Consider the following 26,423-nt stretch of genomic DNA (forward strand, 5'->3'; position numbering starts at 1 on the left):
GAGCTCTGACTTTATTGAATCCAATACGCACCCTAACACATCTAATACTCAAGGACCAAGTCAAGGACCAAGTCTTGTCAAACAGTCACATATTTGGCCCGTCATTCATAAATCAGATCATTGTTGTTATAAGTGGTGAGTGCCACAAAAAAATAATTATATAGGTTTTCTAATGAACTGGACAGTTAATCGGATATCAGAAAATTATTCTACGAAATATTGAAATGGGCATGGCGGTGGTGGTACGTGTCGGTGTAACGTTGCTCTTCCTCTGTTATCGGGCCATATAGAATGAGTAGCGACCGAGTTCTACTTTGATGTGTGCTGAACATATTGAATCTTTTCACAACGTGTTTGAATACGGGCCACTGAGAAATTCCTTTTTTTTTTCCTTGGTCTTCTTCAGAATTCAATTACCCTTCCAGTCGCATATAAACACGCCTCATCCGCCAGGCCTGACACTCCCATCGCTCGGGCACAGCCCGACTAATTACTCTCTGACCTTCACTAGCGTTACTCTTAGGTGGGCTCTTCTTTTTCACTTTCTCAAGTTCCACTTGCCAAACATTTGCGAGTGGTATTAAATGACAACCGTGAGTGTGGGACCACGAATGGGTTTGCTATACATACTGTGCACATAACCCACCATGGGGCCAAAGTTGGGTATTTTGCTCCTTCGTGAACAAAGTCAGAAAAGTCAAGTAAGCCTGACCTTTATCACAAACGTTCACCCTCGTTTAAAAGCGTGAGCCCTGTTTGACTCCCGAAGGTAGTCTTGAAACTACTAACTAACTCTATTTTACCTTCAATGTAAACATTCTTTGGAGATTACCCTAACCCTAACCCTAACCCTAACCCTGACTTTGCAAATTACACACCAAATGGAAGTCCGCGCTGGAGGAAACAGTGTTGGATTCAAACATATGAGAAAATCTTGTAATGGGAGCAGCAGGCCGTGTATACCCTCCTCCTCGACCTCCTCTCCCCTTCATGTTTACTTGTTCTAGAACACCTTTGAAGTGCGGGCACAATTATCTTCCGGCTGACAAAAATGGAATTCTTCTCCCACCAACATGTTGTTCTCTCTGCCCACCTCCTCCCCGGCTGGGGAGGGGGTTAGGTGGCTCGAAAGCGGATAGCGGCTGGCTGGATTCTCGGGGACCAGTTCGGGATGGGGGAGCTGTGGCTCGGCCCCCTTGAGGACACTGCCAGGACAATCGAGGACACCTCCGACATCCATTTTTTTTATTGATTTTCATATTATGTATTACTTGTGTACTCTCTGCATCCATTATAACCTGGTGATCCTGAAAGGGGGATCCTTCCATCTGTGGTCCCTTCTCAAGGTTTCTCATTTTCCCCTGGTAGGGTTTTTTTTGAGTTTTTCCTTGCCCTTTTGGGAGCTTATGATCAGGGGATGCTTTGAGAATAATTGTCAATTTTGGCTATGTGAAGCCCTTTGAGACTGTTTGTGATTTAGGGCTATACAAATAAACTTGACTTGACTTGACTTGTAAGTAAGAGACAACCCGAGACGGAGAGAATATCATTAACACATTTAACGCATGTGGAATTTAATTAATGATCTGCTCTCGTCCGCTTTACTGGGAGAATCTCACTGGTGAACTTGTCAACCTCATTCAAACGTGTGTCCACGACGTGTGTGCGTGTGAAGCATTGCAGAAGACTTTCCATGGGAACTAATGGCAATTTCAGGAAATGGAAGCTATCTCTTGAACTATTTGAATTTGAAACCCTAACACTTCTTTCAAACCCTAATCCAGACTTGGAACTCTACCTTGAAAGACTAAAAACCCTAAAATGCCTTGAAACCCAAAAACCAACTTGGAAGTCCCAATGCAGATTTGCAACTCTACTTTGAATCCAGAACCCATTTGAACATGAGCTTGAGATCAGTTTTTGAAATCGAAACTCTAATTTGGAGAATGCAGTCATTTCCTATGAGAGGATTTTTCCATGTTGGATTCCTCTGCAGCAAAGCATTATGGGAGGCGTGATTGTGGCGTTACGATGAACTAGCATCTCTGCTTCCCTCCCGAGCGCCTGGCCGCCTCAGTATGTGCTGCTATCATTGGTTCCCGCGACGTGCCGCCGCATTGGCCTCGCTTCATTATGGCCAGAGAGATAACCCCCCCCCCTCCCTCATGAGATTCCCAGCTGCCAGCGCAGATGGCGAAAATCAGGAGAGAAATCAAGTGGACAGTTGGCAAAAGAAGAACAGAAAAGAGCTTGATAAAATCATTAGACCTTCAGTCAAGATCACGAAATGAGACTAGGTGCACGCCTCTTCTGAGCTGAATTTAAAGACAATGAGTGGAGACACTTTTATTAGTCAGAAAATGAGACGACTGTGTTCTCTCCCACAATGGCACAAACACCCGTTTCTACTCACAGCCGTCTTCCAAATACCAAATTAATGACTGCGCTTTGCACTGGCCACCAACATTGGGCCCTACGTACCCCGTGACTGGCTGGAGACCAGTCCAGGTTGGCCACAACCAGTCGTCTGCTCAGATACACTCAAGTTCACCCGCAACCAGAATGACAATCTGGGTCACAGAAAAAGGATGATGAACATTAAGTCCTGCTTTCAAGGTCCCCTCATTAAGTGAACTCATTACTTTACATTCAGTCTTCATGACAACACTCGACATCCGTGTGCATGTCACACGTTTCATATAACACGTATGACACACACGTCAAAGGACAACGTGATATTTTCTAATCGACAGAAGTTCCCGGCAAGTACTAGGCCAGGGTTTTCCCCCTCAACTTTCCAGGTGGCGCTGCTGAGGAGGCAGCAGAAGAATAATCAGAAAGACCGCTGCTGCAATTCTCTCAAAGACTGTGGACCGCATGAACAAAATACAATTCCATTTCAATTTCCACACAAACACACGTGCAACAGCGTGTGCGTGCGGAATGTTCCATCAGAGGTTAACGAGTGGATTCGCTTCAGTAACTTTAACTTGACCTGCTCGGTCACCGTTTCCCTGCAGCGTCATAAAAATGAAAGAAGAAAAAAAAGGAAATTTATTATGGCGAGAATGAATAAACAATTCAAGTAAAAAAGAGCAGGGAGAAAAAAAAGACAGATTTGTTGGCTCTTTGGCTTAGCGGAGACAATTAGTGACGCACTGAGGAGAGACATTAGCTTATTTGGCGAATGTTTACACTTCTAAATATATTTGCTGGTTTGTTTTTATTCAATCAAACCTTTTTTTTTGCACCATGCGGTACCAAAGCAAAGAGATAAAGCAGCTGATGTTCTGAAAGGCTTTTGCTGACATTCAAGCACCACCAAAGCTGGGGCAGCTGAACTTTAACAGGTGTCTGACTTTTGTTTAGCCACCGCTTTGCTGAGAAGCCGCCCACCCACTCCGCTACTGAAATGTTGTATAAACATTGCATGAGGCTAAACACAAAAGTGCACAAACAGGCTTGAAAACCACAATGCGAGTTGCACAATTTACACGCGTCGCCCTTCAATCTCTGCACATCCAAATACACAAATGTTCCCGAGTACTCAATGATACCGTGCTCCCAAAAGGTTACTTGAGTCAAGATCTGCAAACAGAAATCCCACGCCGTAGCAATAAAGATAATCTGTGCTGGCTTTGCTCTTAACCTTGGAACCATGGCCAGAACCTTGTAAGCTTCATTTTGGTTAATGGGAGGATATGGACATTCATAGTAATAGCATTAGACATTTTGCAGCGGAAACATAATACTTTATTAAAAAAGTTTTTTCTCTGAAACAGCTATTGACTTGCGAATAATTTAAAGACTTGTATGAGTAAAACAATTAGATTTTTAAAATGATATTCAGCTGTGTTTGTCTTGACTGGTATTGATGAAAAGATAAAAATACATACTTGCGTCCTGACAGGTTAGCTTAGCACAAACTAGCAGCTCTAGTGTTAGCCTTGTTTCAGCCAGTGAAGAGAGAGCAACAGCAATGTGTACATATTCTGTTAGGTTAGACAATCTCATGTACGTTTTAATGTTCATATGTGTGCAATTCTTTTTATTAGTTTATATAAACATAACTGCTCAATCAGAACACGAATACAACACACAGAACTGTAAAAACACACACACGCACGCACACACACAGGGGGGTGACGCCCCCCACACTCACAGATACCAAATGTTCATGTGACAAGTTCCCGCCTTTCCGCACAGTATAAAACAAGCTGACCTGGAGAAGGAAGCTGTTGTTTCATCTGCTGCCGTGCCTCGTGTATTGGCCGCCATTAAACCCAAGATCTTGCCAATAAAGAACCAACTGTATACTCCACATCTTTGTTTTTCCTGGCACAACACGCTTCACCAGGCAACAGGTTTCCATGGTAACAGAGAAGGCCTTCTTTGTTTGCGTTGATTGCCTGTGGACCCACTGCTGCCCCCCGCAGGCTTTTAAAGATAAGCGTTGCGGGCCACGGCGGCAGCCGGCGGCCGGCGGGAAATGGCTGCTAAAAAGCTCATTTCTTTCCGTCAAGTCTAAATGATTAATTGCGTGCCAAATAAAGCCACAAATTGCATTTATCCCCATTAAACCTTTGCATTGATCTCACGGTTGCAACACGATTTGTCTCAATTTGTCTCTGACTCTGCGTCATTATGTATCGATCCGCGTTAGCAGCCGTGTTATTTTTCGTTGTTGTTTCTCCTCTTGCTCACTCTTCTGCCAGCCTTCAAAAGTCACTTAATTCCAAAAGTGAGTTCGGCCTCCGACAAAATCGGACGAAAATACGGTAAGAGTACAACCGATGACAAACTGACAGATCGTTAGCAACTCTTTTGGATCTTGTTATTGGACGATGCACACTGACAATGGGTGACCAGTCATTTTTTGTTTGGATGTTTGGACCCTGACAATGGCGAGTAAGTCGCAAGGCTATTGTAATTCACCAAAAGAAGCTAAGCAGAAAAGTCTTTTTGGAAAGCAAATCAAATAAAACGAGTGTTATATAACCAACTGAAACTCCCTTTTACTTTTACCAAAGTGACAAAAATGCCATTTGACCTTTTGGTGTCAATTTGAAATGTATTCATTTCGATATTAAATCATTCTCACCGTAAAACCCCCCCGGAAGATTTCATAAGCACAAGGCTCCCTGGTGGAGGTAACAAAGATGCCAGTTGATGATGGGAAAAAGTCAATAAAATGCGTCTGTCATTTGAGCGCTGCCTCGTCTTCAAGATGATGTCGTCACCATGGCAACAACAGCAAGCACAGGAGGAGTAAGAGCACAGCGCGCCTGACTGCCCCTTCCACTGCCCCTTCCACTGCCCCTTCCACTGCCCCTCCCCCCTCCTCTCGGACGGCGCATTAGTGGACTTTGCCTGACTTGCGTGTGGATTACAGCATGAAGAAAAGCGGCGAGCGCATTTGAAGGCGGGCACGCATGTGCGCTGCATGGACAAAAGGACCCGCGGCAAGTTTGACCTCCAGCCGCTCACCCGTGCCTACTCAAAGTCAAACCGGGAGCCATCTTTTGGTTTTTGGAGGGGGGTGTGGCAGATAGGTAACGGGAAAATGAGCAAGGAAACGGTGACCGACATGTGCATGGCATGCGTTTCAGTTTGCAGACGCCCTAAAAAAATTGGATTATCTGGTGCACACTGAAACAGGCTTTCAAGACATCGCACATCTCTCATCGTAGTACACTGAAAAGCCGCAAGTCAAAAGTGGGAGGCACACATACGGCCACCACCTGATTGGCATGGAAACGGCCTCAATTCAAAGCCAGTCCGTATTCCTGAACAAGCAGTTTTGTTACTGAAAAGGCGATCAAGCCATTAGGGATTTAACCTTTTTAAAAGCTGTTCAGTTTCTGGTTTAGAAAAGTAAATATTTGCAAGTGTGAACAATTTGAAACAAACAATATCAGTTGATTTCCATCTTTAAAACTTAAACACCTACCAACAATATGGCAATTTTGGAAAAAAAACAATTGTAACGGGCCTTTCAAAATTACAATAAGTTTTTTTTCCTCTACATCCAAGCACCCTCAAGACACTTGAGAGCAGGGGACAAAAACAGCCCATGTCTCCATGTGCAGACCCGCCAGCCTTCCATTCTTACATAAACACTCTCTTACACACGAGATGCACTCTCAAGGTTTTCTCATGAAAAGACAAGTTCATATTCCATCTTATATCACAAACAAAGACGCCTACAGACCTTACAGTGGTGCAAGTTCCGTTTCAGTCCGCTTTGCATTTTTGTCTTGCGCGAGGAGCGTGAGGGAGCGGGCGGGGGCTTACTTGCAGTGCTTGTGAGGTCCGCCGAGGGTCTCGATGACAAAGCATTCGCCACCGTTCAGGCAGTAGGCCAGGTCCTTGTCGTGACACGGCTTGAAATGCTCCGAGCGCAACGGCGGCACGGTCGGAGACGCTGAAATCAAAGCAGACAAACGTCAACTTCAGTCTGCACACCCCACCCCGTGTCGCCCCTCGGCTTGCGTTTTCCTTCAAAATGCAACATTTTTCTTTGAAACACTCAAAAGCTGACAAAATATCATATTTGCATGAAATAGGCAACATTTTTTTTGTCTTAATCTAGCCAATTGCCGAAACATTCAGCATTTGCGACACACTGCTTGAAATGAACACACCAGACTCACCACCGTAAATCCATCACAAACGTTGCTCTCTTAGCATGCTCAAATACACGAGGAGACCTGCAGTAGTGTGTGTGTGCGTGTGTGTGTGAGATGGGACGAGCGTGGGTATTTGAGTGCGGTGGTCTCTAAGAAGGGGCAGCGCACTCTGATAATCCACAGCAGCCTCTGCAATGCAGATGCCTGGCAGTGACATGCACGCACGCGAGCGAGCCCGTGCACACGCTCTTCTGGATCCATAAAGCGCTCGCGACACACTCGTGTGAACACCCTCGGCCCAATAAAGGGCGCCAAGCCGGTGTGAGCCTGCGTCGCCTTGTATCTCCAAAGACGATAACGTCATCATGCTGCAGGCGCAGTCCTCCCACATAGTGACACACACACGGACGGATGGACACGCCCACCCGCGCCCCTCGTGAGGAAAAGCGCTAAGTGAGCAGACAGCCTTGAGTGAGCGCGGTGGAGTTAGCAGGGGGAATCCAAAGTCGACTGCGGCGGGGTGCGCACAGGTGTAGCCTCCAGCTGCATGTAAACATCTCCTTCATAAACATCTCTTCGAAATACATCTCGTGGATAAAAAGCGGCAGGGAGGGAAATCGGCTTGGCTGCCTTTGATTGTTAAAGGGCTAGAGACATCCCTTTTTTTTTTCAATTAGAACGGAATTTGATAGAATGTATAAAGTGAACACATTTGCCGCATTGGAAATTAAAAATGGACACCGATTACTAAGAATAAAGCTGAAATGAAATGCCAGTTTATCGATCGGGTCCCGCACGAAGCCAAACTGGCGGCGCCATTACTGTGACGTCACAAGTTGTACATCTGGATGTCAACAAACCCAAACAACATGGCAGATGATAGCGACAGCTCCGTTTCTAGCGGCAATATTAGCATCATTTTATCCGATTCAGAAACCTCTTTTGACGCAGAATATGATGAATCTAGCAGTTCACTTGGGCTGAGCTGAGCACATTTTCTGAATTGTGCCCCTCCCGTCACTCTGGTTAGGTTGGCATAGTAAAAAGTGCTCTTGGGGCCTTTAGAGTGCCGAGTTGATCTCGGCACATGAAGACATGACCACCTGCAACGTTTGGTTTAGGTTTTATAAGCATTTTTAATTTTATTGCTTAAATCGCATTTTCTCGACGAGCTGAGCACGTTTTCTGAATTGTGCTTCTCCCGTCACTGTGGTTAGGTTGGCATAGTAAAAAGAGTAGAGTGCCGAGTTGACCACTGCGAATGAAGAAATGAACATCTGCAGCGTTTGGTTTAGGTTTTAGGCGCATTTTAAATTTTATTTCTTAAATCGCATTTTTTCGACGAGCTGAGCACGTTTTCTGAATTGTGCTCCTCCCGTCACGCTTCGACATACTTTTCAAAGTCAAAGTCTCAAAGTCTCCTTTATTGTCAATTCCTCCGCATGTCAAGACACACAAAGAGATCGAAATTACGTTTCTCACTATCCCAGGGTGACAAGACAGCGGTCACAACGCACATACAAGTAAACAACACAGGAAAAATAAAACAAGAAGATGAACAATAAGAGTGATAGCCCACTAGCCGCTCCCGATGCACAGCAGAGTCCGGAAAGATAAGACAGAGTTCACAACGCACATACAAGTAAACAACACAGGAAAAATAAAAGAAGAAGATGAACAATAAGAGTGATAGCACGCTAGCCGCTCCCGATGCACAGCACAGTCCGGAAACATAAGACAGAGTTCACAACGCACATACAAGTAAACAACACAGGAAAAATAAAACAAGAAGATGAACAATAAGAGTGATAGCACGCTAGCCGCTCCCGATGCACAGCAGAGTCCGGAAAGATGACAGTCAACCAGGCCACTGTGAACACGAGCACACAGCAGGCACGCACTGTCCGGTTCGTGGATCCTATCAGGCGAACTCAACCCATCTTGTCGTCCCGCGAACGAATGTACGCCAGGATAATGGAAGGCACGGCTAGGCGAGCTGGGTTGGCCGCAAACCTGGCCCGACGTCTCCGCGCTGGCCCCTCTTCTCTTTTTGTTTACATTCACTGAAGCTAAACGCGTACAACTTGAGACGTCATGAGACGTCACTTCCGGCTGGCGGCTCGGTGGAGTCGAACTCGTCTGTGCGGCAAATTTAAATGATATTTTTCAGAGCAACAGCTTCCTTTTCGTTGTTTCGAGCGTCAATTTATATTTATAAGCCCATAAGCTAACTAAAACCGATTTATACATATACCGGTGTCTCTAGCCCTTTAATGCTGGTCTCTGTCAGAGGTTAATGCGGCGACACCGAGGAGGGAAAACCAAGTAAATCAAAACAACAACAAAAAAGGAAAAGCCGCTTCAGGTGAAGGGAAATTGTCGAATTTTCTTTTTGCAATTCAGTTCGTAAGTGACATTAATGGTGGAACACGTTTGTATTAGTCTGTATCTCTTTTTTTGTTTAATCGAACAAAAAACTGGTTTTCCAACAGTTTGTTTGGACTTTTTTGAATCCCTGCTTTACGGTGCTGTTCACTTTGTGCATTTGTCTTTGATTTCTTCTTTCTTTTTTGTCCAATGGCGGATTTGCTTCACGGACAAATCCCTGCTAATCCCACCAGGAGGAAGTCATCCAAAATTGAAAGTCGGAGGTGTATAATACTTCAATTACTAGCTCATCGACTCAGTCGGCGCAAATACCAAACAAGAGCGGCGGCACACGAGTCTTGATGAGGAGGAATACAAAGAAGAAAAAAAGTCCAAAGTTTGTATGCAGGATGTATATTTCATCCAATTATTTGCCAGGCGCACATGCCGAGTGGAGCCCGGATTTTCCGAGCGCATCATCAAAGCAGATTTGCAAAAGCTCAGCAAGCCGGTGGTAGAAAAAGTGCTCCATTATTCATGGCTGATTGTTGACGTCCAAAGCCTTAGATTTGGACACACGGACAAACAGCAGGTCAATTAGGCAGATCCGCTGACGGCTGTCGGGAGGGCCTCAAAAACAGCCTTTTTGGACACCTGGCTTGACCTTGTGTGATGTGGACGCAAAAGGAGCATTTACAACGGCACGTCCAAAGCGTCTAATTCCATGTCCAGACCTGTGACATAGCTGCCAACACGTTCGACAGAAAGTCATTCCTTTTTCAATGGCAAAAGACGCCATGACATGGAAAACACAAATGCGTCATTGCAAAGAGAAAATACGGCCGGTGAAAGCAAAATATCTTTCTCGAGCACTTTTTGGAGGTATTTTCTTCGCCTCATGAAGGATTTTTTTTACTTTAAAGCTTAAGTATTACGTTTATAAATTCTTCCGTTTTAAGTTTTACTCATTCAGTTGTGGTATATATTCGGTGGAACAGCAATGCTTTTGTCTGAATTCCTCATTTTGATAGCATCACAGGTCCCTCTTTTCTACTTGTTCTGAGGTGCTCAGAGCAAGCCGTTTTGTCTTTTTAAATGCAAATGAGATACTTCACGCCCCACACCCCTCAGGCCGCAAGATGTGCACCACCCTTTCCCGTCAACATATTTGTAGTTTTTTAGCCGAGGTAGCGTTTACTTGCGCCGCAAACGTTTTCAGTGATCAAAAGATATCAACGGACGAAGACTTGTCCATACATAACACGTAATAAAATAAATCCCCTCACAATATTTATGAACGTTTTGTAAACAAGCACTGCAGTCAAGCAACGAAGTAAGCTAATGCTAGCGTTAGCGGGAAGCTAACGAATGACATTGTGTTATCCAAGAATAAAACAGCACCTTCAATGCAATTCATCTGATACAACTGTTCAAAATACACCCACAAGAAGTGAAAACATAGAACGCACACCATCTATAATCAGCAGAAAAACTGACGATAATGCTATGAAAATGAGTGCATCATACACACACAGTAATATGAAAGTGAAATACCGTATTTTTCGGACTAAAAGTCGCTCCGTAATATAGGTCGCATTAGCCGTAAAATGCACAATAACGTGAAAAAAAACATATATAAGTCGCTCCCGAGTATAGGTCGCATTTTGGGGGAAATTTATTCGACAAAATCCAACACCAAAAACAGACATGAACGAGCAACAACAGGCTAAACGATAGGTATGCTAATGTGACATAAACACTGTTGGAATAATTTTAAGTAAAGCTTTGGCCTGCCAGAGCTGGAGGCCTCGCCTTTACGAGTTTATCTTTCCTTTTATCTAGGTTCTTCCTTTTTAGGGATGTGATAGGGATGTCTTTTGATCCCTGTCAGCCATTTGTATCCTTCCTGTCCTTATGTTGTCTGTGTGTTTTGGTTCCCGTAAGAGGCCTTCACTAACAATGAGCAGGGCTTATTTGCATAGGTGACATGTTCTTTGTTTGATTCACAGGAACTTCATTCCTTTTCATTTAGATGTAGGTTTGGTTCATAGATTGTAGTTTATCAGACCTGTTTTTCTTTGTTAAGGGTTACATACAGTTAGAAGTAGTTGCATAAAAGTTATCCCATATTTACTCAATGTTTGTTTAAGGAACTGCATACCGGTTACCTCACATTTGTTTAATGTGTGTTGAAATGTTTAGGACAAGTTACTTATTATTATTATGTGTTAATTACCAAGTAGATAAAGTTAGCAAAGGTCTAGTTGCATTTGTTCCACAGCAAAGCGGCAATCAACATGCTTCAGTCGAGAACGAGTCAGCCAACTGTGAGGGAAGACGGCTGGGGACGGCCTCTGCGGGGGGTCAAGAGCCAACAACGAAGTGCTAATTCACACCACACTACATTCTTTTCCTAATCAGCGTTGCTACAGACACAATCCCCCCTCCCTTAGTGTAGCAACGCCTCTGTAACCAGGGCAACCATAACATTAAAAAGAGGGGCACGTGGAGTAAGGACTCAGAACTGATGGAGGTTGTAACTGAGATTGCTTTCTCTATCGTTCTCCTCGCGAGTAAACCTGTTCTGGTTGTCTTCTCCTCTTCATTCCAGCGAGTGATTTAATGTCTAATCGTATTTAGACCCAACAAACACAAACGAAGAGCTGAGAACGGGCCTGACGTAACATTCAGAGTTATTAAATAAAACTATTACATAAATAACACGTTTATAAAACAATCTGTGTCACTCCAATTCATTAAATCCATCGATCGTCCTTTGTCAACAATGGGTGCGCGCCGCTGACGGCGCTTGCACTTCAAAATATTCCACAGGCCCATATAACGATATATAAATTAGATATCAAATTATTATATAAGCAATAATATTATCAAACCATCTGTGTCACTCCAAATCATTAAATCCATCGATCAAATTCCTCATCCTTTGTCAACAACGCCGCGCGTGCGCCCTGACGTCGGCCTTGTCGTTATTCCACAGATCTAGTATCTAACTATATTGTAGCGTTAACAAAGTACAAGGAAAGACGTGGGTTATGTAAATGGCTCTTTATTTAACAAAAAGAGAGTTCAACGAGCCAACAACTACTGAACTGTAATGCTAAAGACATATACAAGTTGCTACACGAAATAAAATATATCAAATAACTATAACAAATAGTTAACCGCCACTCGGCCCTGAGCACCGGCGTGGACTTCCAGGCGTGTGGCGGCGTGGACTTCCATCCACGGAGGTGGAAGAGAGCTCCATAGAATAGGACCGGGCGTGCGTAAAAGCCATGTCCGAGCCCCATCCACCGTCCCCGGACAGCCACCCGGCCGAGCACCGGCCCCCAACTTCCATCCACGGAGGTGAAAGAGAGCTCCGTAGAGTAGGACCGGGCGTGCGTAAAAGCCATGTCCGAGCCCCATCCACCGTCCCCGGACAGCCACCCGGCCGAGCGCCAGCCCTCGACTTCCATCCACGGAGGTGAAAGAGAGCTCCGTAGAGTAGGACCGGGCGTGCGTAAAAGCCATAATAGTTTTTCAAACCTTCTGTGTCACTCCAAATCATTAAATCCTTCAAACTCTTCGTCCTCCGTGTCACTTACAAACAAAGCCGCTAATGATGCCGGTAGTACGTGGGGCCCTTCGTCATCTTCGTCATCCCGTGATCGAATTTTGATCCTTTATGTAAACAACCGCTGCGCTGCTGACGTCACTTGAAATTCAAATTACAGTAATCCCTTGCTACATCGCGGTTCGTTTATCGCGGTTTCACTTTTTTTATAAAATTTTGAAAATTTATGAAAAAATTCACACACAAGTCGCTCCTCAGTATAAGTCGCCCCCCACCCAAACTATGAAAAAAAAAAACACGATTTATAGTCCGAAAAATACGGTACAGTTTATTATTTTTGTGTTATCTCAAGCTTACCGCTTTACTGTCCGTCATTTCCATAGATTGAAGGAACTGAACCATCAACGGAATAAAGTCTCATTCCACGCAAAAGCTCCAGGCCAGCCCCCACTGCTACACCCCCCCAACTCAAATCGCCTCCATTTTTAATAAGACAGCCTGGATGAACTCTGACTTAATCCGATGAATGATTCATAACAAGTAAACATAATACAGATGCCGGGAGCACTAAAGAAGAGCGCCTGGCTCGCAAAGCTTCGTGATTACATCAATGAACATTTGACAAAGACCAATGCGGATATTGCAAAGAAAGCACGTCACTTGAGAAGAATGAAAAAAAAATAGAGTACATGGACCAGAAATTGCAAGATATATATCAAGCTTAATGGATCACCAGAAGAGGCCAAGATACTGATGGTGAGAAGTATTGAGGAACTGGAAAAGCTCGAATAAGTATCCTCAATAGAAAATCAACTGGAGTGGACTTGGAACTGATTGGAGGTAACAACACAAAACACAAACATAATGCTCAGGGACACTACTCAACCTACATCAAGCAACAATGGACATGTAACACAGTGGATACAAGAACATGAACAACTCCAACTAACGTTTGATTACAGTGAAAGCAGCACTCTGGTCATAGATCAGGACATCGACCCAGACAATAATTTCTTCTCCACCACAAACAACACATGTTATTATTACAGCAATGATCAGTACAATATTGACATCTTAACAAAAGATAAGCTATCTATTATCCATTTCAATAGATAACAATTTTAGTAGCATTCGGGCTTACTTAAACACATTCAAACAACCATTTAATATAATAACTATTTCTGAGACCTGGATTACGACTGAGAAGGGAATGCACTTTGAGATGGAAGGCTATGAATTCATACAAAATAACAGACAGAGTAAAGGTGGGGGTGGTGTTGCAATCTATATTGATTTGAATATGAAATTCAAGATTGTAGAGGCTATGACACAGGTGGTGGACAATCTTCTTGAATGTCTCACGATACAGATTTGTGTTGAAAAGAAAAAAGACATTATTATAAGCTGTGTCTATAGAGCTCCTGGTTCTAGCATTGAGACATTCACAGAATGGATAGAAAGTGTGATTATACAAAAAGGCACCAAAAATATTTTTATTTGCAGGGATTATAACATTGATTTATTAAATCCAAATAAGCAACAAAATATTGATGATTTTTTTAAATTTAATGCATAGCCTGAGTCGCTTTCCTACAATCACTAGACCCACGAGAGTAACATCACAGAGTGCTACTCTGATAGATAACATATTCACCAATATAATAGAAAACAGGACAACAAGCGGGTTATTAATTACTGATATTACTGACCACCTTCCAGTGTTCACAGTATATGACAATAATTTCAGATCTGAAATTGGGGTGTATAAACAACAAAGAAGAATTAGGACAGATGAGACAATTGCTACTCTAAAACATGAATTAATGGAACAGAACTGGGATGCAATATATAAAGAAAAAGATGTAAATAATGCATACCATAAATTGATGACTATATTCACTTCATTATATAATAAGCATTGTCCAATCAAGGAATATAATAAAAAAACTAAATACAAGAACAGTCCATGGTTGACGAAAGGCTTAAGAAATGCCTGTAAAAAGAAAAATTTACTCTATAGGAACTTCATAAAACAGAGAACAGAAGGCGCTGAAGATAAATATAAGAGATATAAGAATAAATTAACCAATATTATAAGATTAAGTAAGAAAGAATATTATAAGCATAAATTAGAGGATAACAAAAATAATATTAAGGGGATATGGACTCTCCTAAACCACATTATTAGAGAAGGTACCGAACAACACAAATTACCAAAATATTTTGCTATAAATGATACTGAAAATTATAATATGGAAGAAGTGGCAAACGGTTTTAATCAGTTCTTTGTAAATGTTGGGCCTCAAATAGCAAAAAACATACCGATTCCAGCGCCAGATGAAGGCAACAGAGATAAATTAATAGAAAGGAATCCTCACTCAATGTTTTTGAAGGCAGTTGATGAAAAGGAAATCATTAACATTGTAAAACAATGCAAAAATAAAACATCTACCGACTGCAATGGGATTGATATGATGTTAGTTAAGCAAATCATTGAGGGGATTTCAAAGTCACTTGTCATTTTTAACTGGTACATTCCCAAAGAAGATGAAAATTGCTAAGCTCATTCCTCTTTATAAAACTGGGAGCAAACACAACTTTACAAACTACAGACCTATCTCAATATTGCCACAACTCTCAAAAATATTGGAAAAGCTTTTTAACAGTAGAATGGATGGATTTTTGGAAAAACATAAATTATTTGCAGAGAACCAATATGGTTTTAGAGTAAACAGATCAACACACAGGCATTAATGGAATCAATCGAGGAAATCACAGATGCAATAGATAACAAACGACATGCAGTGGGAGTTTTCATTGACCTCAAAAAAGCTTTTGACACAATTCATCATAATATGGTATTCAATAAATTAGAAAAATATGGAAGGGGAATTGTATTAGACTGGATAAAGGATTATCTGCGAGAACGGCAACAGTATGTAAAGTTGGGTAATCACTGCTCTGGATATTTGGACATAGCTTGTGGTGTTCCACAAGGGTCAGTTTTAGGCCTTAAATTATTTATTTTGTATATAAATGACATGTGCAAAGTCTCTAAAGAACTAAAACTCATCAATTTTGCAGATGACACAAATATCTTTTGTTCAGGTGATAACATCCAACAAGTGGAATCAGTGTGGTTCGACTGGAACAAATTATTTTTAAATGTAAGTAAGACCAAGTTTATGGTATTTGGCAAAGTGAACATAAAGATACGAATAGAAATAGATGGGACTGAAATTGAAAGAGTGCAGGAAAACAAATTTCTTGGGGTTATAATAGATGACAGGCTGAGTTGGAAGCCACACATCAAGAACGTAAAGTCTAAAATTTCAAGAAGCATGGCAGTCATATACAAAGCAAAAGAATTACTGGATTATCATTCACTTTGTACACTTTATTGTTCTCTTGTCTTGCATTACTGTGCTGAGGTTTGGCGGAATACTTATAAAACTTCACTACAGCCACTTATCATTCTGGAGAAAAGAGCAATAAGGACTATTCATAAAGTCAACTACTTGGAACACACAAATCCACTTTTCATACAATCCAAACTATTGAAATTCACTGACATAGTATCTTATCAAACAGCAATCATCATGTATAGGGCAAAAGCAAAACAACTACCAGAAAATATCCAAAACGTATTTAGGAATCGGGAGGGAGGTTATAAGTTAAGGGGGAATCACAACTTCAAAATCTTAAACATAAGAACAACCTTAAAACGTTTCTGTATCACTATAAACGGGGTCAAACTATGGAACAACCTAAGTGAGGAACTCAAGCAAAGTCCAAATATCCACCAGTATAAAAGAATGTACAAAAATATGTTGTTTAGCGGGTACAAAGGCTAAAAGTGCCAAAGGGCTACACACAAGTAAAAATTAAACAGAAAAATAAGTGTGAAAGTGTATCTACTTGTGTTCTGTTGTAGAATTACAGTATATGTTGAATCATTGGTTTAATGGATAAAGTGAGAAAGGGGTAGGAATCTAAAAAGCTATGCTTCTTCCTACTCCTTTTCGAGCATTCTTTATTGATTTATTTACTTATGTATTATTATTATTATTTATTTATGTATTTTTTCTGTTTGTTGGTTTATATTTTGTCTGTTTGTTGTATGGACTTATATGCGGCACTTTAGAGTGTTATTTGTTTTGTTTTTTCTTTTTTGTTTTGGATGTTCGAAATAAAGATATCAATCAATCAATTAGCAGGTGAAGGAAGAGCATCTCGCTGTCGCCTAAAACAATCGACAGATTGATTTCAATTTCATTTGACTGAACATTTGTTACAATTCCAATTTAATGTTCACGAACATTCCGATCTTAAGCCGGCGAGGTACGGCGGTACTTTTTTAGGACCGGTAAAACCATGCAACGGTTGCAAGCTCAGTGGGCTAGTGGTAGAGTGTCCGCCCTGAAACTGGAAGGTTGTGGATTCAAACCCCGGCCGGGTCATACCAAAGACTATAAAAATGGGACCCATTGCCTCCCTGCTTGGCACTCAGCATCAAGGGTTGGAATTGGGGGGGTTAGATCACCAAATGATTCCCGATCGCGGCACCGCTGCTGCTCACTGCTCCCCTCTCCCCCAGGGAATGGATCAAAATCACACGGGGATGGGTTAAATGCAGAGGACAAATTTCACCACACCCAGATGTGTGTGTGACGATCATTGGGACTTTAACTTTTTAACTTTTTTTCTCTTGGCCGGCCGCAAAAACGTACTAAAGTATGATGGACATGCACATTCAACACTTACGGAAGCTCAAACAAAGTTCAGCTGTAGCCATAAGATGAAGCATTTGAAGTTCCTTGAGAAATGTTACTCTAGTGCCTGTTGTCTCTTGCAATGTGACGGGGAGTGCGAGTGTCAATTCATTAAAGGGCACGCTGGAAGCAGAGCAAGCCCGCAGAGACAGCAACAAGAACAAGTCAATGTGTGCGTGTGCGTGTGCATGTGTGTGCGTGTGTGTGCGTGCTTGCGTGTGTGTGCGTGTGTGTGTGCGTGTGTGTGTGTGAATTAGTCACAGCGCCTTCCTCATCATGGCGGATTAGTGCGCGTGCGCTTGCTTGGGGTTGTTTAATTGTGTCCAGCGGGAACACAAAGCGGCCGATGATCGGGGCCCCCGCCGCCGTCACCGAGGTCCCGTCTCCTGCGCGCGCGCAGTACAAGCCACGCGTTACCACCCAGCCTGGAACTTCCTCGTAAAAGTGATTTGCAGACGTGGAGAAAGTACGTGTCCTCTTTAGACGTGTCGTCATGGCGGAAGATTACTTTGTGTCATGATTGTGCGCACACGTGATGAGGCCCGTATGCTGAGCTGACGGAGCGCAGTTCAGTAGGTGAGTCCAAATGAGAGATGAGCGTCCGTGTTCAGAAAAAGAGATCCATAAATATCGGGACACGGACACAACTGTCATGGTTTTTGTTGTCAGGACTGCCATGATGGAAATGCAAAAGATGTGCTTTCAGCTTTCATTGGAGGGTTTTTACTCCGCATCCAAGGGGGAGGGGTGATGGTGGAGGAACGATAACACGCCTCTGTCATTTGAAAGTTATGGGACAAATGGATTATCACAAATCAAAGTATGAACGTTTGACTTGATTGCAAATGCTTTGCAGTCAATCAAAGCCTCAAGTGTGGAAGGTATTGACGATGTCGGCAGACGCTGGATTTCATCCCCTGTGTTGGCCTCAAGTGCAACTATTTTCACTTGCCGCGCGTTGCTTCAGGCAGATTCCCTTTGGTTTGATGGGTTCAATGAGTGAAATGCATGCTCGATGGGATTCGGGCGAGGTGACTGACTTAGCCGTTGCATAACATTGCAGGAGAACTCATTGATTGCTTCAGCGCTCTGCTTTAGCTCCATCTGCACAGGGAAATGCCATCCCATGACTTCTGAAGCCTTTGGCGGCATACGAGCAGACTGTCAATTTGGACCAAACACGTCAAATTCACCTCATTGCATTTTGTCAGCGGTCACATCATCAAGAAATCCAAACTGGCGGGTAGACATGTCCGCTTGGCCATGGAATCGCTGAGCGGCCGACAGCCCTGTGATTTTGGCTGCCTTCAAAAGTGACAAGCACATTGGCAAACCTTCTCCTTCATTTGTTCACCTGATGTGGAGGCAATTCAATCTGATGTTGTTTTCTTTGGATTCCAAAAATAACAATGTTCCTCAATTTGTGGATCCGTCACCTGACAGTATTTGTACTCGATGACTTCCCTGACTGTTTGTTTTATATATGCTCATTTGTAAGTGCCCTAATGAATCCATCTTCACTTTTGCGCCCAAAATACACTTGAGCCCCATTGTGAGCAGCTTGTTCGGGAAACGTAGCACGCCGGGCCAGACTTTCCTATTCAAGACTTATTCAAGACACATCTATTCAGCGGCAAGGACGGCAGGAAAGAAAAGTAGCGAGCCGCCACCGTGGCGCAGAACGATGAAAAAGTTTGAGCCGACCTTCTTTTCTCTTCAGTTGCGTCGCTCGTTAATGATGTCGGCGGCGGGTAAGCGAGAGGAGGGGGCAGCAGCTGTGAAAGGCGAGGTCGTCGGCGGGAATAATGTGCCGTGCCTGATTGGCTAAGATCACGCATTGGCTGAGCTGCCTTTCATCAACCACCAAGTCAGCTGCATGTTCACTAAAAGGGGATGCAAATGTCCGCCATGCGAGTGACTTTGCATCCATGTCATCTCAAAGCGTGTAGGTGTACACCCATGAAGCACCGTTTTTGTCTTAACGGTAAGTCAACTCTATTTTGGTCTCCTCCACTTGAAAGAAATCGGAATGTTTTCTCCCGGTAGCTTCAAGTGTTTGCTGGAGTTCAGCTTTGATTGGCATGTAAAAGTTTCCCCAAAGAAGTTGAGAGTAGTAAGAAGTTGTTGTTTTGTCAAACTCTGCGTTGATGTCTTTAAAAACGTCTGAAGTCAGCAGAGCAATGGAGGGGTGGGGGCATTTACAGGCTGCCGAGAGCGGCAGAAAGTCTCTTTTATGGTCAGACTTTTCATTTTACCAAGTAAAAATGCTCCTGTAAAAGAATAATATATATTTTCTTTGACTCTCTGCAGGGTCACGTTGTCCCGTAAAAGCCTTCTTTTGCCTGCATGCGGCACAGCACTGGTTTGTGCCCGAGGAAACCAAGTATCAGGCAAAAATACGATTTGCGAAAACCAAACCAAACTGTCACCGTCTAATTACGAGGGGAGAACAGCGACCACATTTGTAATTAAAATGCAGTTGAGTTACGCTAATAACAACACAGTGCTGCCAGTGCCTTGGTCCAATAAAAATTTTTATATGGCAGTGATAGGAACATTTCACAACGAGGTGTTTAATTACGGCTACAGCTGCAAACTAATTACATTTTCAGGCACAACTAATGGCATGATTTCCATAGTTAACTTTATTGTTCTAAAATAGGATAGGTCATACAATAGGATACTTTTCAAGTTTGGTAATACTCTTGTAAAGTGGACTAAACACATGAGAAAAAGAATGACACAATGTCCTTTAAATACAACACATGCTTCATTTTACAAAGAAATAGTAGCTTTCTTCTTAAAATCGCCTGCTTAATGCTAAGACATAATGTAAAATACCATCGCCGGGCTAACAAATTAGCATCAAATTCCCAGTAGGTGCATAGCTTCACAAAAGGAATATTCAGGCACTATTCAGGCTGAAGGAACACAGAAAATCTATGGCAAAAATGCTCATAGGCATGAATCCTTCCTACTTTGTGAAAAATGAATTATGCAGGTGTGTCATTTGCATGCGTGCACCAAGAGGCCATGGCACACCTGCGTGAAGTTGGCCCCCCCAACCTCGCAAAATTTAAGGAAAATAGTCCGATTTGTTTGTGCTTCGTTTGTGCCGGTTTGTGCAGCAAAAATCATCGTTTGTGCTGCTATGGTTTTTTAGTTATGAACGATTATTTTATAGGTCATCCAGAGTTCACCCAGCCCCCCCTTTCCCCCCAAATGGACCCAAAATGGTACCGTCCGTTTGTGCTTCGTTTGTGCTGGTTTGTGCAGCACAAATTTTCGTTTGTGCTGCTTTCGTTTCGGAGATATTACACATTTATTTTTTAGCGATGACGTCATCGAGCCCCCCCTTTTTCTCCAAATGGACCCAAAATGGTACCGTTCGTTTGTGCTTCGTTTGTGCTGGTTTGTGCAGCAAAAACTTTCGTTTGTGCTGCTTCCGTTTCGGAGATATTAGGCATTTAATTTCTAGCGATGATGTCACCGTGAACTTGGCCCCCCCTTTTTCTCCAAATGGACCCAAATTGGTACCGTTCGTTTGTGCTTCGTTTGTGCTGGTTTGTGCAGCAAAAAGTTTCGTTTGTGCTGCTTCCGTTTCGGAGATATTAGACATTTAATTTCTAGCGATGACGTCACCGTGAACTTGGCCCCCCCTTTTTCTCCAAATGGACCCAAATTGGTACCTTTCGTTTGTGCTTCGTTTGTGCTGGTTTGTGCAGCAAAAACTTTCGTTTGTGCTGCCTCCGTTTCGTAGATATTACACATTTATTTAATAGCGATGACATCACGTAGCTCCGCCCCCATATTTACTTCCAAATGGACCCAAAATAAAATAGTGCCGTTCGTTTGGGCTTCGTCTGTGCTGGTTTGTGCTGCAAAAAGTTTCGTTTGTGCTGCCAAGGTTTTGCAGATATTACACATTTAATTTATAGTGATGACGTCACCGTATTTCGTCGCGAATTTCAAGCTCCTGGACTGGAATGCTCCTGATGTAGGACGAATACAAGGTAAATATGTTCTTCGTCTTTTTTTTCTTCTTTTTATCTTGCAGAAAACTTTCACTGCGGGAAACGGCTTTTGGTACGAGGATATTTCTGTTCTTATTTTTTTATTGTGCTTATTGATTAATTCCCTTGTTATCATTACGCCTATATGATCATTATTTTCAATTAAATCTGACGTGTAAAAGGTTCACTGCAACCTAAATACCTGGTGAGTCTATGTTTGTTCCAAAACATTGATTAATGCAACAATTAATACATGTATGTGAAGTTGATGACAGCCAGAAAAAGAAACTTGAAAACGTGAAAAAATAACTTTCTTTGTCAAAGGGAACATCATCAACATTTTTTACAACAATTCAAACAATGTATTACTGCAATGTGTAGAACACAGCATGCGGGAAGATTTTAGTGTTTACTGATGCTGCTTTCACTCCACTTCAGTCCTCCTGCAGTATGCCACATAATGGCCAAGAGAATCCTGGGTCAGTCCTGGTTCAAAGCCAATGACAGCTCTTAAAGTAAATGTCTTCTCTTTTAGCTCCAGACTGGAGGGAAATTCAAGCAAGGCAACTTCCTTGCAACTGCTGCCAAGGTCAGTGCCAATCCACACAAACTCTCCCAGATTGTAGCTGTGAGTGACATTACCTGAACACAGAGCCTTGCCTGTATTGTCGTCCTGTGTTTCGAATGAAGACGGACACTGGGAAGGGTTTTCTAATGGCCTGAGGCAGAGAGAGTCAGGAAGACTGAGTCCCTCTTCAGCAGCAGTCTGAAGAGAAGCCATGCCACAGGTCTGCAGGACAGCAATGTTTACACAAACAAATGAAACTTGCCTCGTTACTTGTTGGCTTAAACTGCAGTACTGTGAGGAGCATTGTTTTATCAAATGCACACTTGGGATATTCCTCATTGCGCTCTCAATTACAGTGGAGATGTGGCATTGTGCATCAATTTGGAGAGCACCAGAGGTCAGGAGGACAGGTTTGAATATTTGCCCCAGCAGTTCTGCCCTCTGTGAGTATACCTGTTGGTTCACACCCTGTGTTGTGATGGTTTTCACCAGGTGGAGGAATTGGTTCCCATGTTCATAGTTCAGAATAGTCTTTTCAAATGAAAAACTTTCACAGAAAGAACAGCATAAGCATTGCAAGACAGAATCAAATGCACAGGTATTGAGCACAAACACTTGATGTGCGAAGTTTAACAGGCTGTTGATGATTCCCGTTTTTCAACAATGGTACCTTGACTTTTTTCCAGCCCACTCGTGTATCAATATGCAGCCATTCAGGACAAGGAGAAAGATATGAAGTGATCTTTCTTTTTTTCGGTGGGGCCGCTAAACCTCTCCAGTTTTCAACTACACTGTCAGTAGATGCATCTGGCTCCGCTTCAGGATGAGATTTTTTTTCCCTTTTATTTACTACTTCAGGGCGGCTCGGTGGCGCACTGGGTAGCACGTCCGCCTCACAGTTAGGAGGGTGCGGGTTCGATTCCACCTCCGGCCCTCCCTGTGTGGAGTTTGCATGTTTTCCCCGGGCCCGCGTGGGTTTTCTCCGGGCACTCCGGTTTCCTCCCACATTCCAAAAACATGCTTGGTAGGCCGATTGAAGACTCCAAATTGTCCCTAGGTGTGAGTGTGAGTGCGATTGGTTGTCTGTCTCTGTGTGCCCTGCGATTGGCTGGCAACCAGTTCAGGGTGTCCCCCGCCTACTGCCCGATGACGGCTGGGATAGGCTCCAGCACGCCCGCGACCCCCGTGGGGACTAAGCGGTTCAGAAAATGGATGGATGGATTTACTACTTCAGTTTGAGAAGTACTGCAGACGTTGTCAGGCTCTTTGACAGTCGTGGCATCACACTCATCCTTTTCACTTTTTTGATTTGCAAAGCAAATCCGCATGTTTCCTTCAATGAAGGAAAGATGACGAGCAACAAACCGGTCCACACGAATGGGTAGGCTTTCATGCTTGAAAAAGCCTTTTTTTATGTTTTTGAACTCTGCTTCAACAGCTGCGGAACTTGCAGTGATGCTCGTGCTTTTGAAGAGAGGGACCATTATTGCTGCCCAGAGTGGCAAGTAACTTCCAAGTCTTGTTATTTGGGGAATAATCTCAGGGAGGAAGTGAATGTTGTCTCTATCCCCATCAGCCATGGCAAGTGACCTGCTCTCCTCACATATTTCTGTCACCCACTGTCGGACATTAGTCGGGATGTGTTGATTTAATGCATCACCTGGTTCTTGTTCCTCATCTTCCTCATCTGAAATGGGGACAAATTCCTCCGCGATTTGCGCTCTCAAGTATTTCTTGCACTTTTCTGATGGAATAGAGGCTCCAGAACTGTCATTACCCTCTGTCTCACTCAGTGCCACAATGGTGATAGCACGGAGAAGTTCTTTTGCATGTTGCAAACATTGTGACTTAAGAAGCTGTGCAATTGACCTGACAAAGAAATCCTTAACACGAGGTCTTTTGTTTTTCAGGCAGTCCCATCGGCAGATCATCTTAATACAGTGTGCTACATCTACCCTGACAAAACATCGAGGTAGATGTCCAGGCTGATTCCCATGTGAAATGTTAAAGCACTCATTGATGTAGCTCTTCAAATCAGGATGAGGGGTAAAAGCTTTGACTAGAGCTCCAAGAATCGCCAGCGAAAAGTCACTTACTGCTTCTTTAGGAACAGATGCACCTGCATGGATCCATTCCTTCAGCCACTGTGTGATAGCATTAATATCATGCTTCTCTGACAACATCTGCACGACTGGGACACTGGAGCTGGTATGCCCTGTCATAACACCCTGATACAGGAAGATATGGCCAGACATGCCATTCGGCCTCATCAGTTTTTTAACTATTGAGCCCGTTGCATCAACACATAATATTGGGTGAGATTTCTTTAAGCTCTTGTACATATGCATTTGTGTTTGACTCCAATAGTGACAATTTTGGTATGGCGCCGACGTGAGTGGCAGCCTCCCAGCAGTGTTCTCTCTTTTTCTCTTTATTTCCTTCTTTTCTCCTTTTTCTTTCTGTCTTTTTGTCCATTCGGCGATGCTGGTGCCTTCTACCGCACCTCGGTATCGCTTTGGATGTGATTTTCTTTTTTTTTTTTTCCTGGGACCGGGATGGCTGCGCACATCGGTCGAGACCGGCGTACCTCTACGATGGCTTCCTGCTTATCCGGCTGACGCTGACCGGGTCCCTTGCCTTGCAGCCGCGACCCCTGTGCTCCCTCGTGCTCGTCAGAACCAGCGACCTTCGCCGTGCTAGCCCCGTGGTGACCATCTGCACGTGACCCGACTGGGTGCCCAGGACGCTGCTCACACGTTTGCCTGCTTTGTGATGTTTTCACCGATTCACGACCACGGTCCATTGGGTGCCGTTGAACTGGACTACCTTTACACCTGTCTGTGGACCCCGTGGAGGCTATTTTGTGTGTTTTGGGGTGTTTTCTGATATTGAGGGGTGCTGGTTGGGCACTGTTACTTTTTTCTTTTGTCTTTTTGCTTTGCTTTGCTTTGATGGCTTTTATCTTTCGCACTTTCTGGCTTTCTTTGTGGCGCCGTTGTATGGCAGCCTTATGAGGGCCTATTGAGTTGCGCTCATGCCATCTGTGTGTCTTTTGTAAACCCGCTCTGTGGTATGGATACTGCTGGGGCCTGAATTTCCCTGAAGGAGTACTCCCAAGGGATTAATAAAGTTGAGTCTAAGTCTAAGTCTAAGAAAAACTTGTCAAGTCCAATGTCTGATGCTGTCACTGTGAGGTGCACTGTATTTCAACATCTGCAATGATAAAATTGGATTTTTGTCACCTAATGGCAAATAATTTTTCTCTTGCTTTGCCTTGCGCAGGGTGGCCAAATTTGGCAGGTGTCTTGGCTCAGGGACTTCGAAGGTCATCAGTTTATTTGCCTGTGATGCTCGCATTACATGTCACAAAGTTCCTTGGCTACCTGGACACGCAACTGTCCAGATAGAAACCGTTTTGAGCTACCAGTGTGTAGAGAGTCATCACTGTTCTTAATGAAACCCTGTTGCGATATGTCTTACCGGCCTGCAGAGGTCACTTTGCATGGTAATTAGTTGGAAAATACATGTGTAAGAATTGAAGAGTTATGATGTCAAGTGAAAATTTGTTAGAATAAAATACATGACACGGGGTTAATGAAGATGTATGATTATAATCATGCAAACAAATTTGTTTTGCGGCACAATCAATTGGTACCATTTTGGGTTCATTTGGAGGTTACGTCATCGCTATAAATTAAATGTGTAATATCTGCAAAACCTTGGCAGCACAAACGAAACTTTTTGCAGCACAAACCAGCACAGACGAAGCCCAAACGAACGGCACTATTTTATTTTGGGTCCATTTGGAAGTAAATACGGGGGCGGAGCTACGTGATGTCATCGCTATTAAATAAATGTGTAATATCTACGAAACGGAGGCAGCACAAACGAAACTTTTTGCAGCACAAACCAGCACAAACGAAGCCCAAACGAACGGCACTATTTTATTTTGGGTCCATTTGGAAGTAAATATGGGGGCGGAGCTACGTGATGTCATCGCTATTAAATAAATGTGTAATATCTACGAAACGGAGGCAGCACAAACGAAAGTTTTTGCTGCACAAACCAGCACAAACGAAGCACAAACGAAAGGTAACAATTTGGGTCCATTTGGAGAAAAAGGGGGGGCCAAGTTCACGGTGACGTCATCGCTAGAAATTAAATGTCTAATATCTCCGAAACGGAAGCAGCACAAACGAAACCTTTTGCTGCACAAACCAGCACAAACGAAGCACAAACGAACGGTACCAATTTGGGTCCATTTGGAGAAAAAGGGGGGGCCAAGTTCACGGTGACGTCATCGCTAGAAATTAAATGCCTAATATCTCCGAAACGGAAGCAGCACAAACGAAAGTTTTTGCTGCACAAACCAGCACAAACGAAGCACAAACGAACGGTACCATTTTGGGTCCATTTGGAGAAAAAGGGGGGGCTCGATGACGTCATCGCTAAAAAATAAATGTGTAATATCTCCGAAACGAAAGCAGCACAAACGAA

General features: G+C 43.2%; 1 protein-coding gene and 1 long non-coding RNA gene across 8 annotated transcripts in view; one reads left to right on the forward strand and one right to left on the reverse strand.

The window, feature by feature from the left end:
• LOC125978202 (pro-neuregulin-3, membrane-bound isoform) overlaps window positions 1–26,423 on the reverse strand; it is a 158,044-nt gene that overhangs the window by 33,941 nt on the left and 97,680 nt on the right. For all 3 annotated transcript variants that reach the window (XR_007484927.2, XM_049735354.2, XM_049735355.1), the window contains one exon: window positions 6,295–6,424. Coding sequence is in view for 2 of the 3 variants with exons in the window: in XM_049735354.2 (XP_049591311.1) it covers window positions 6,295–6,424 (130 nt within the window). In the remaining variant the exon portion in view is untranslated. The remainder of the gene's footprint in view (window positions 1–6,294; window positions 6,425–26,423) is intronic.
• On the forward strand, window positions 20,409–25,602 carry LOC137840796 (uncharacterized). 5 transcript variants are annotated; one of them, XR_011087856.1, is made up of 4 exons: window positions 20,409–21,358; window positions 21,894–21,947; window positions 22,049–22,146; window positions 22,283–25,602. It is a non-coding gene; the product is annotated as an uncharacterized lncRNA (long non-coding RNA). The 5 variants fall into 5 exon arrangements; XR_011087855.1 differs by having other exon boundaries at window positions 21,894–22,146; XR_011087853.1 differs by having other exon boundaries at window positions 20,411–21,947.

Source organism: Syngnathus scovelli, chromosome 12 (genome assembly GCF_024217435.2).
Source record: "Syngnathus scovelli strain Florida chromosome 12, RoL_Ssco_1.2, whole genome shotgun sequence".
In the NCBI taxonomy this organism is placed as follows: Eukaryota; Metazoa; Chordata; class Actinopteri; order Syngnathiformes; family Syngnathidae; genus Syngnathus; species Syngnathus scovelli.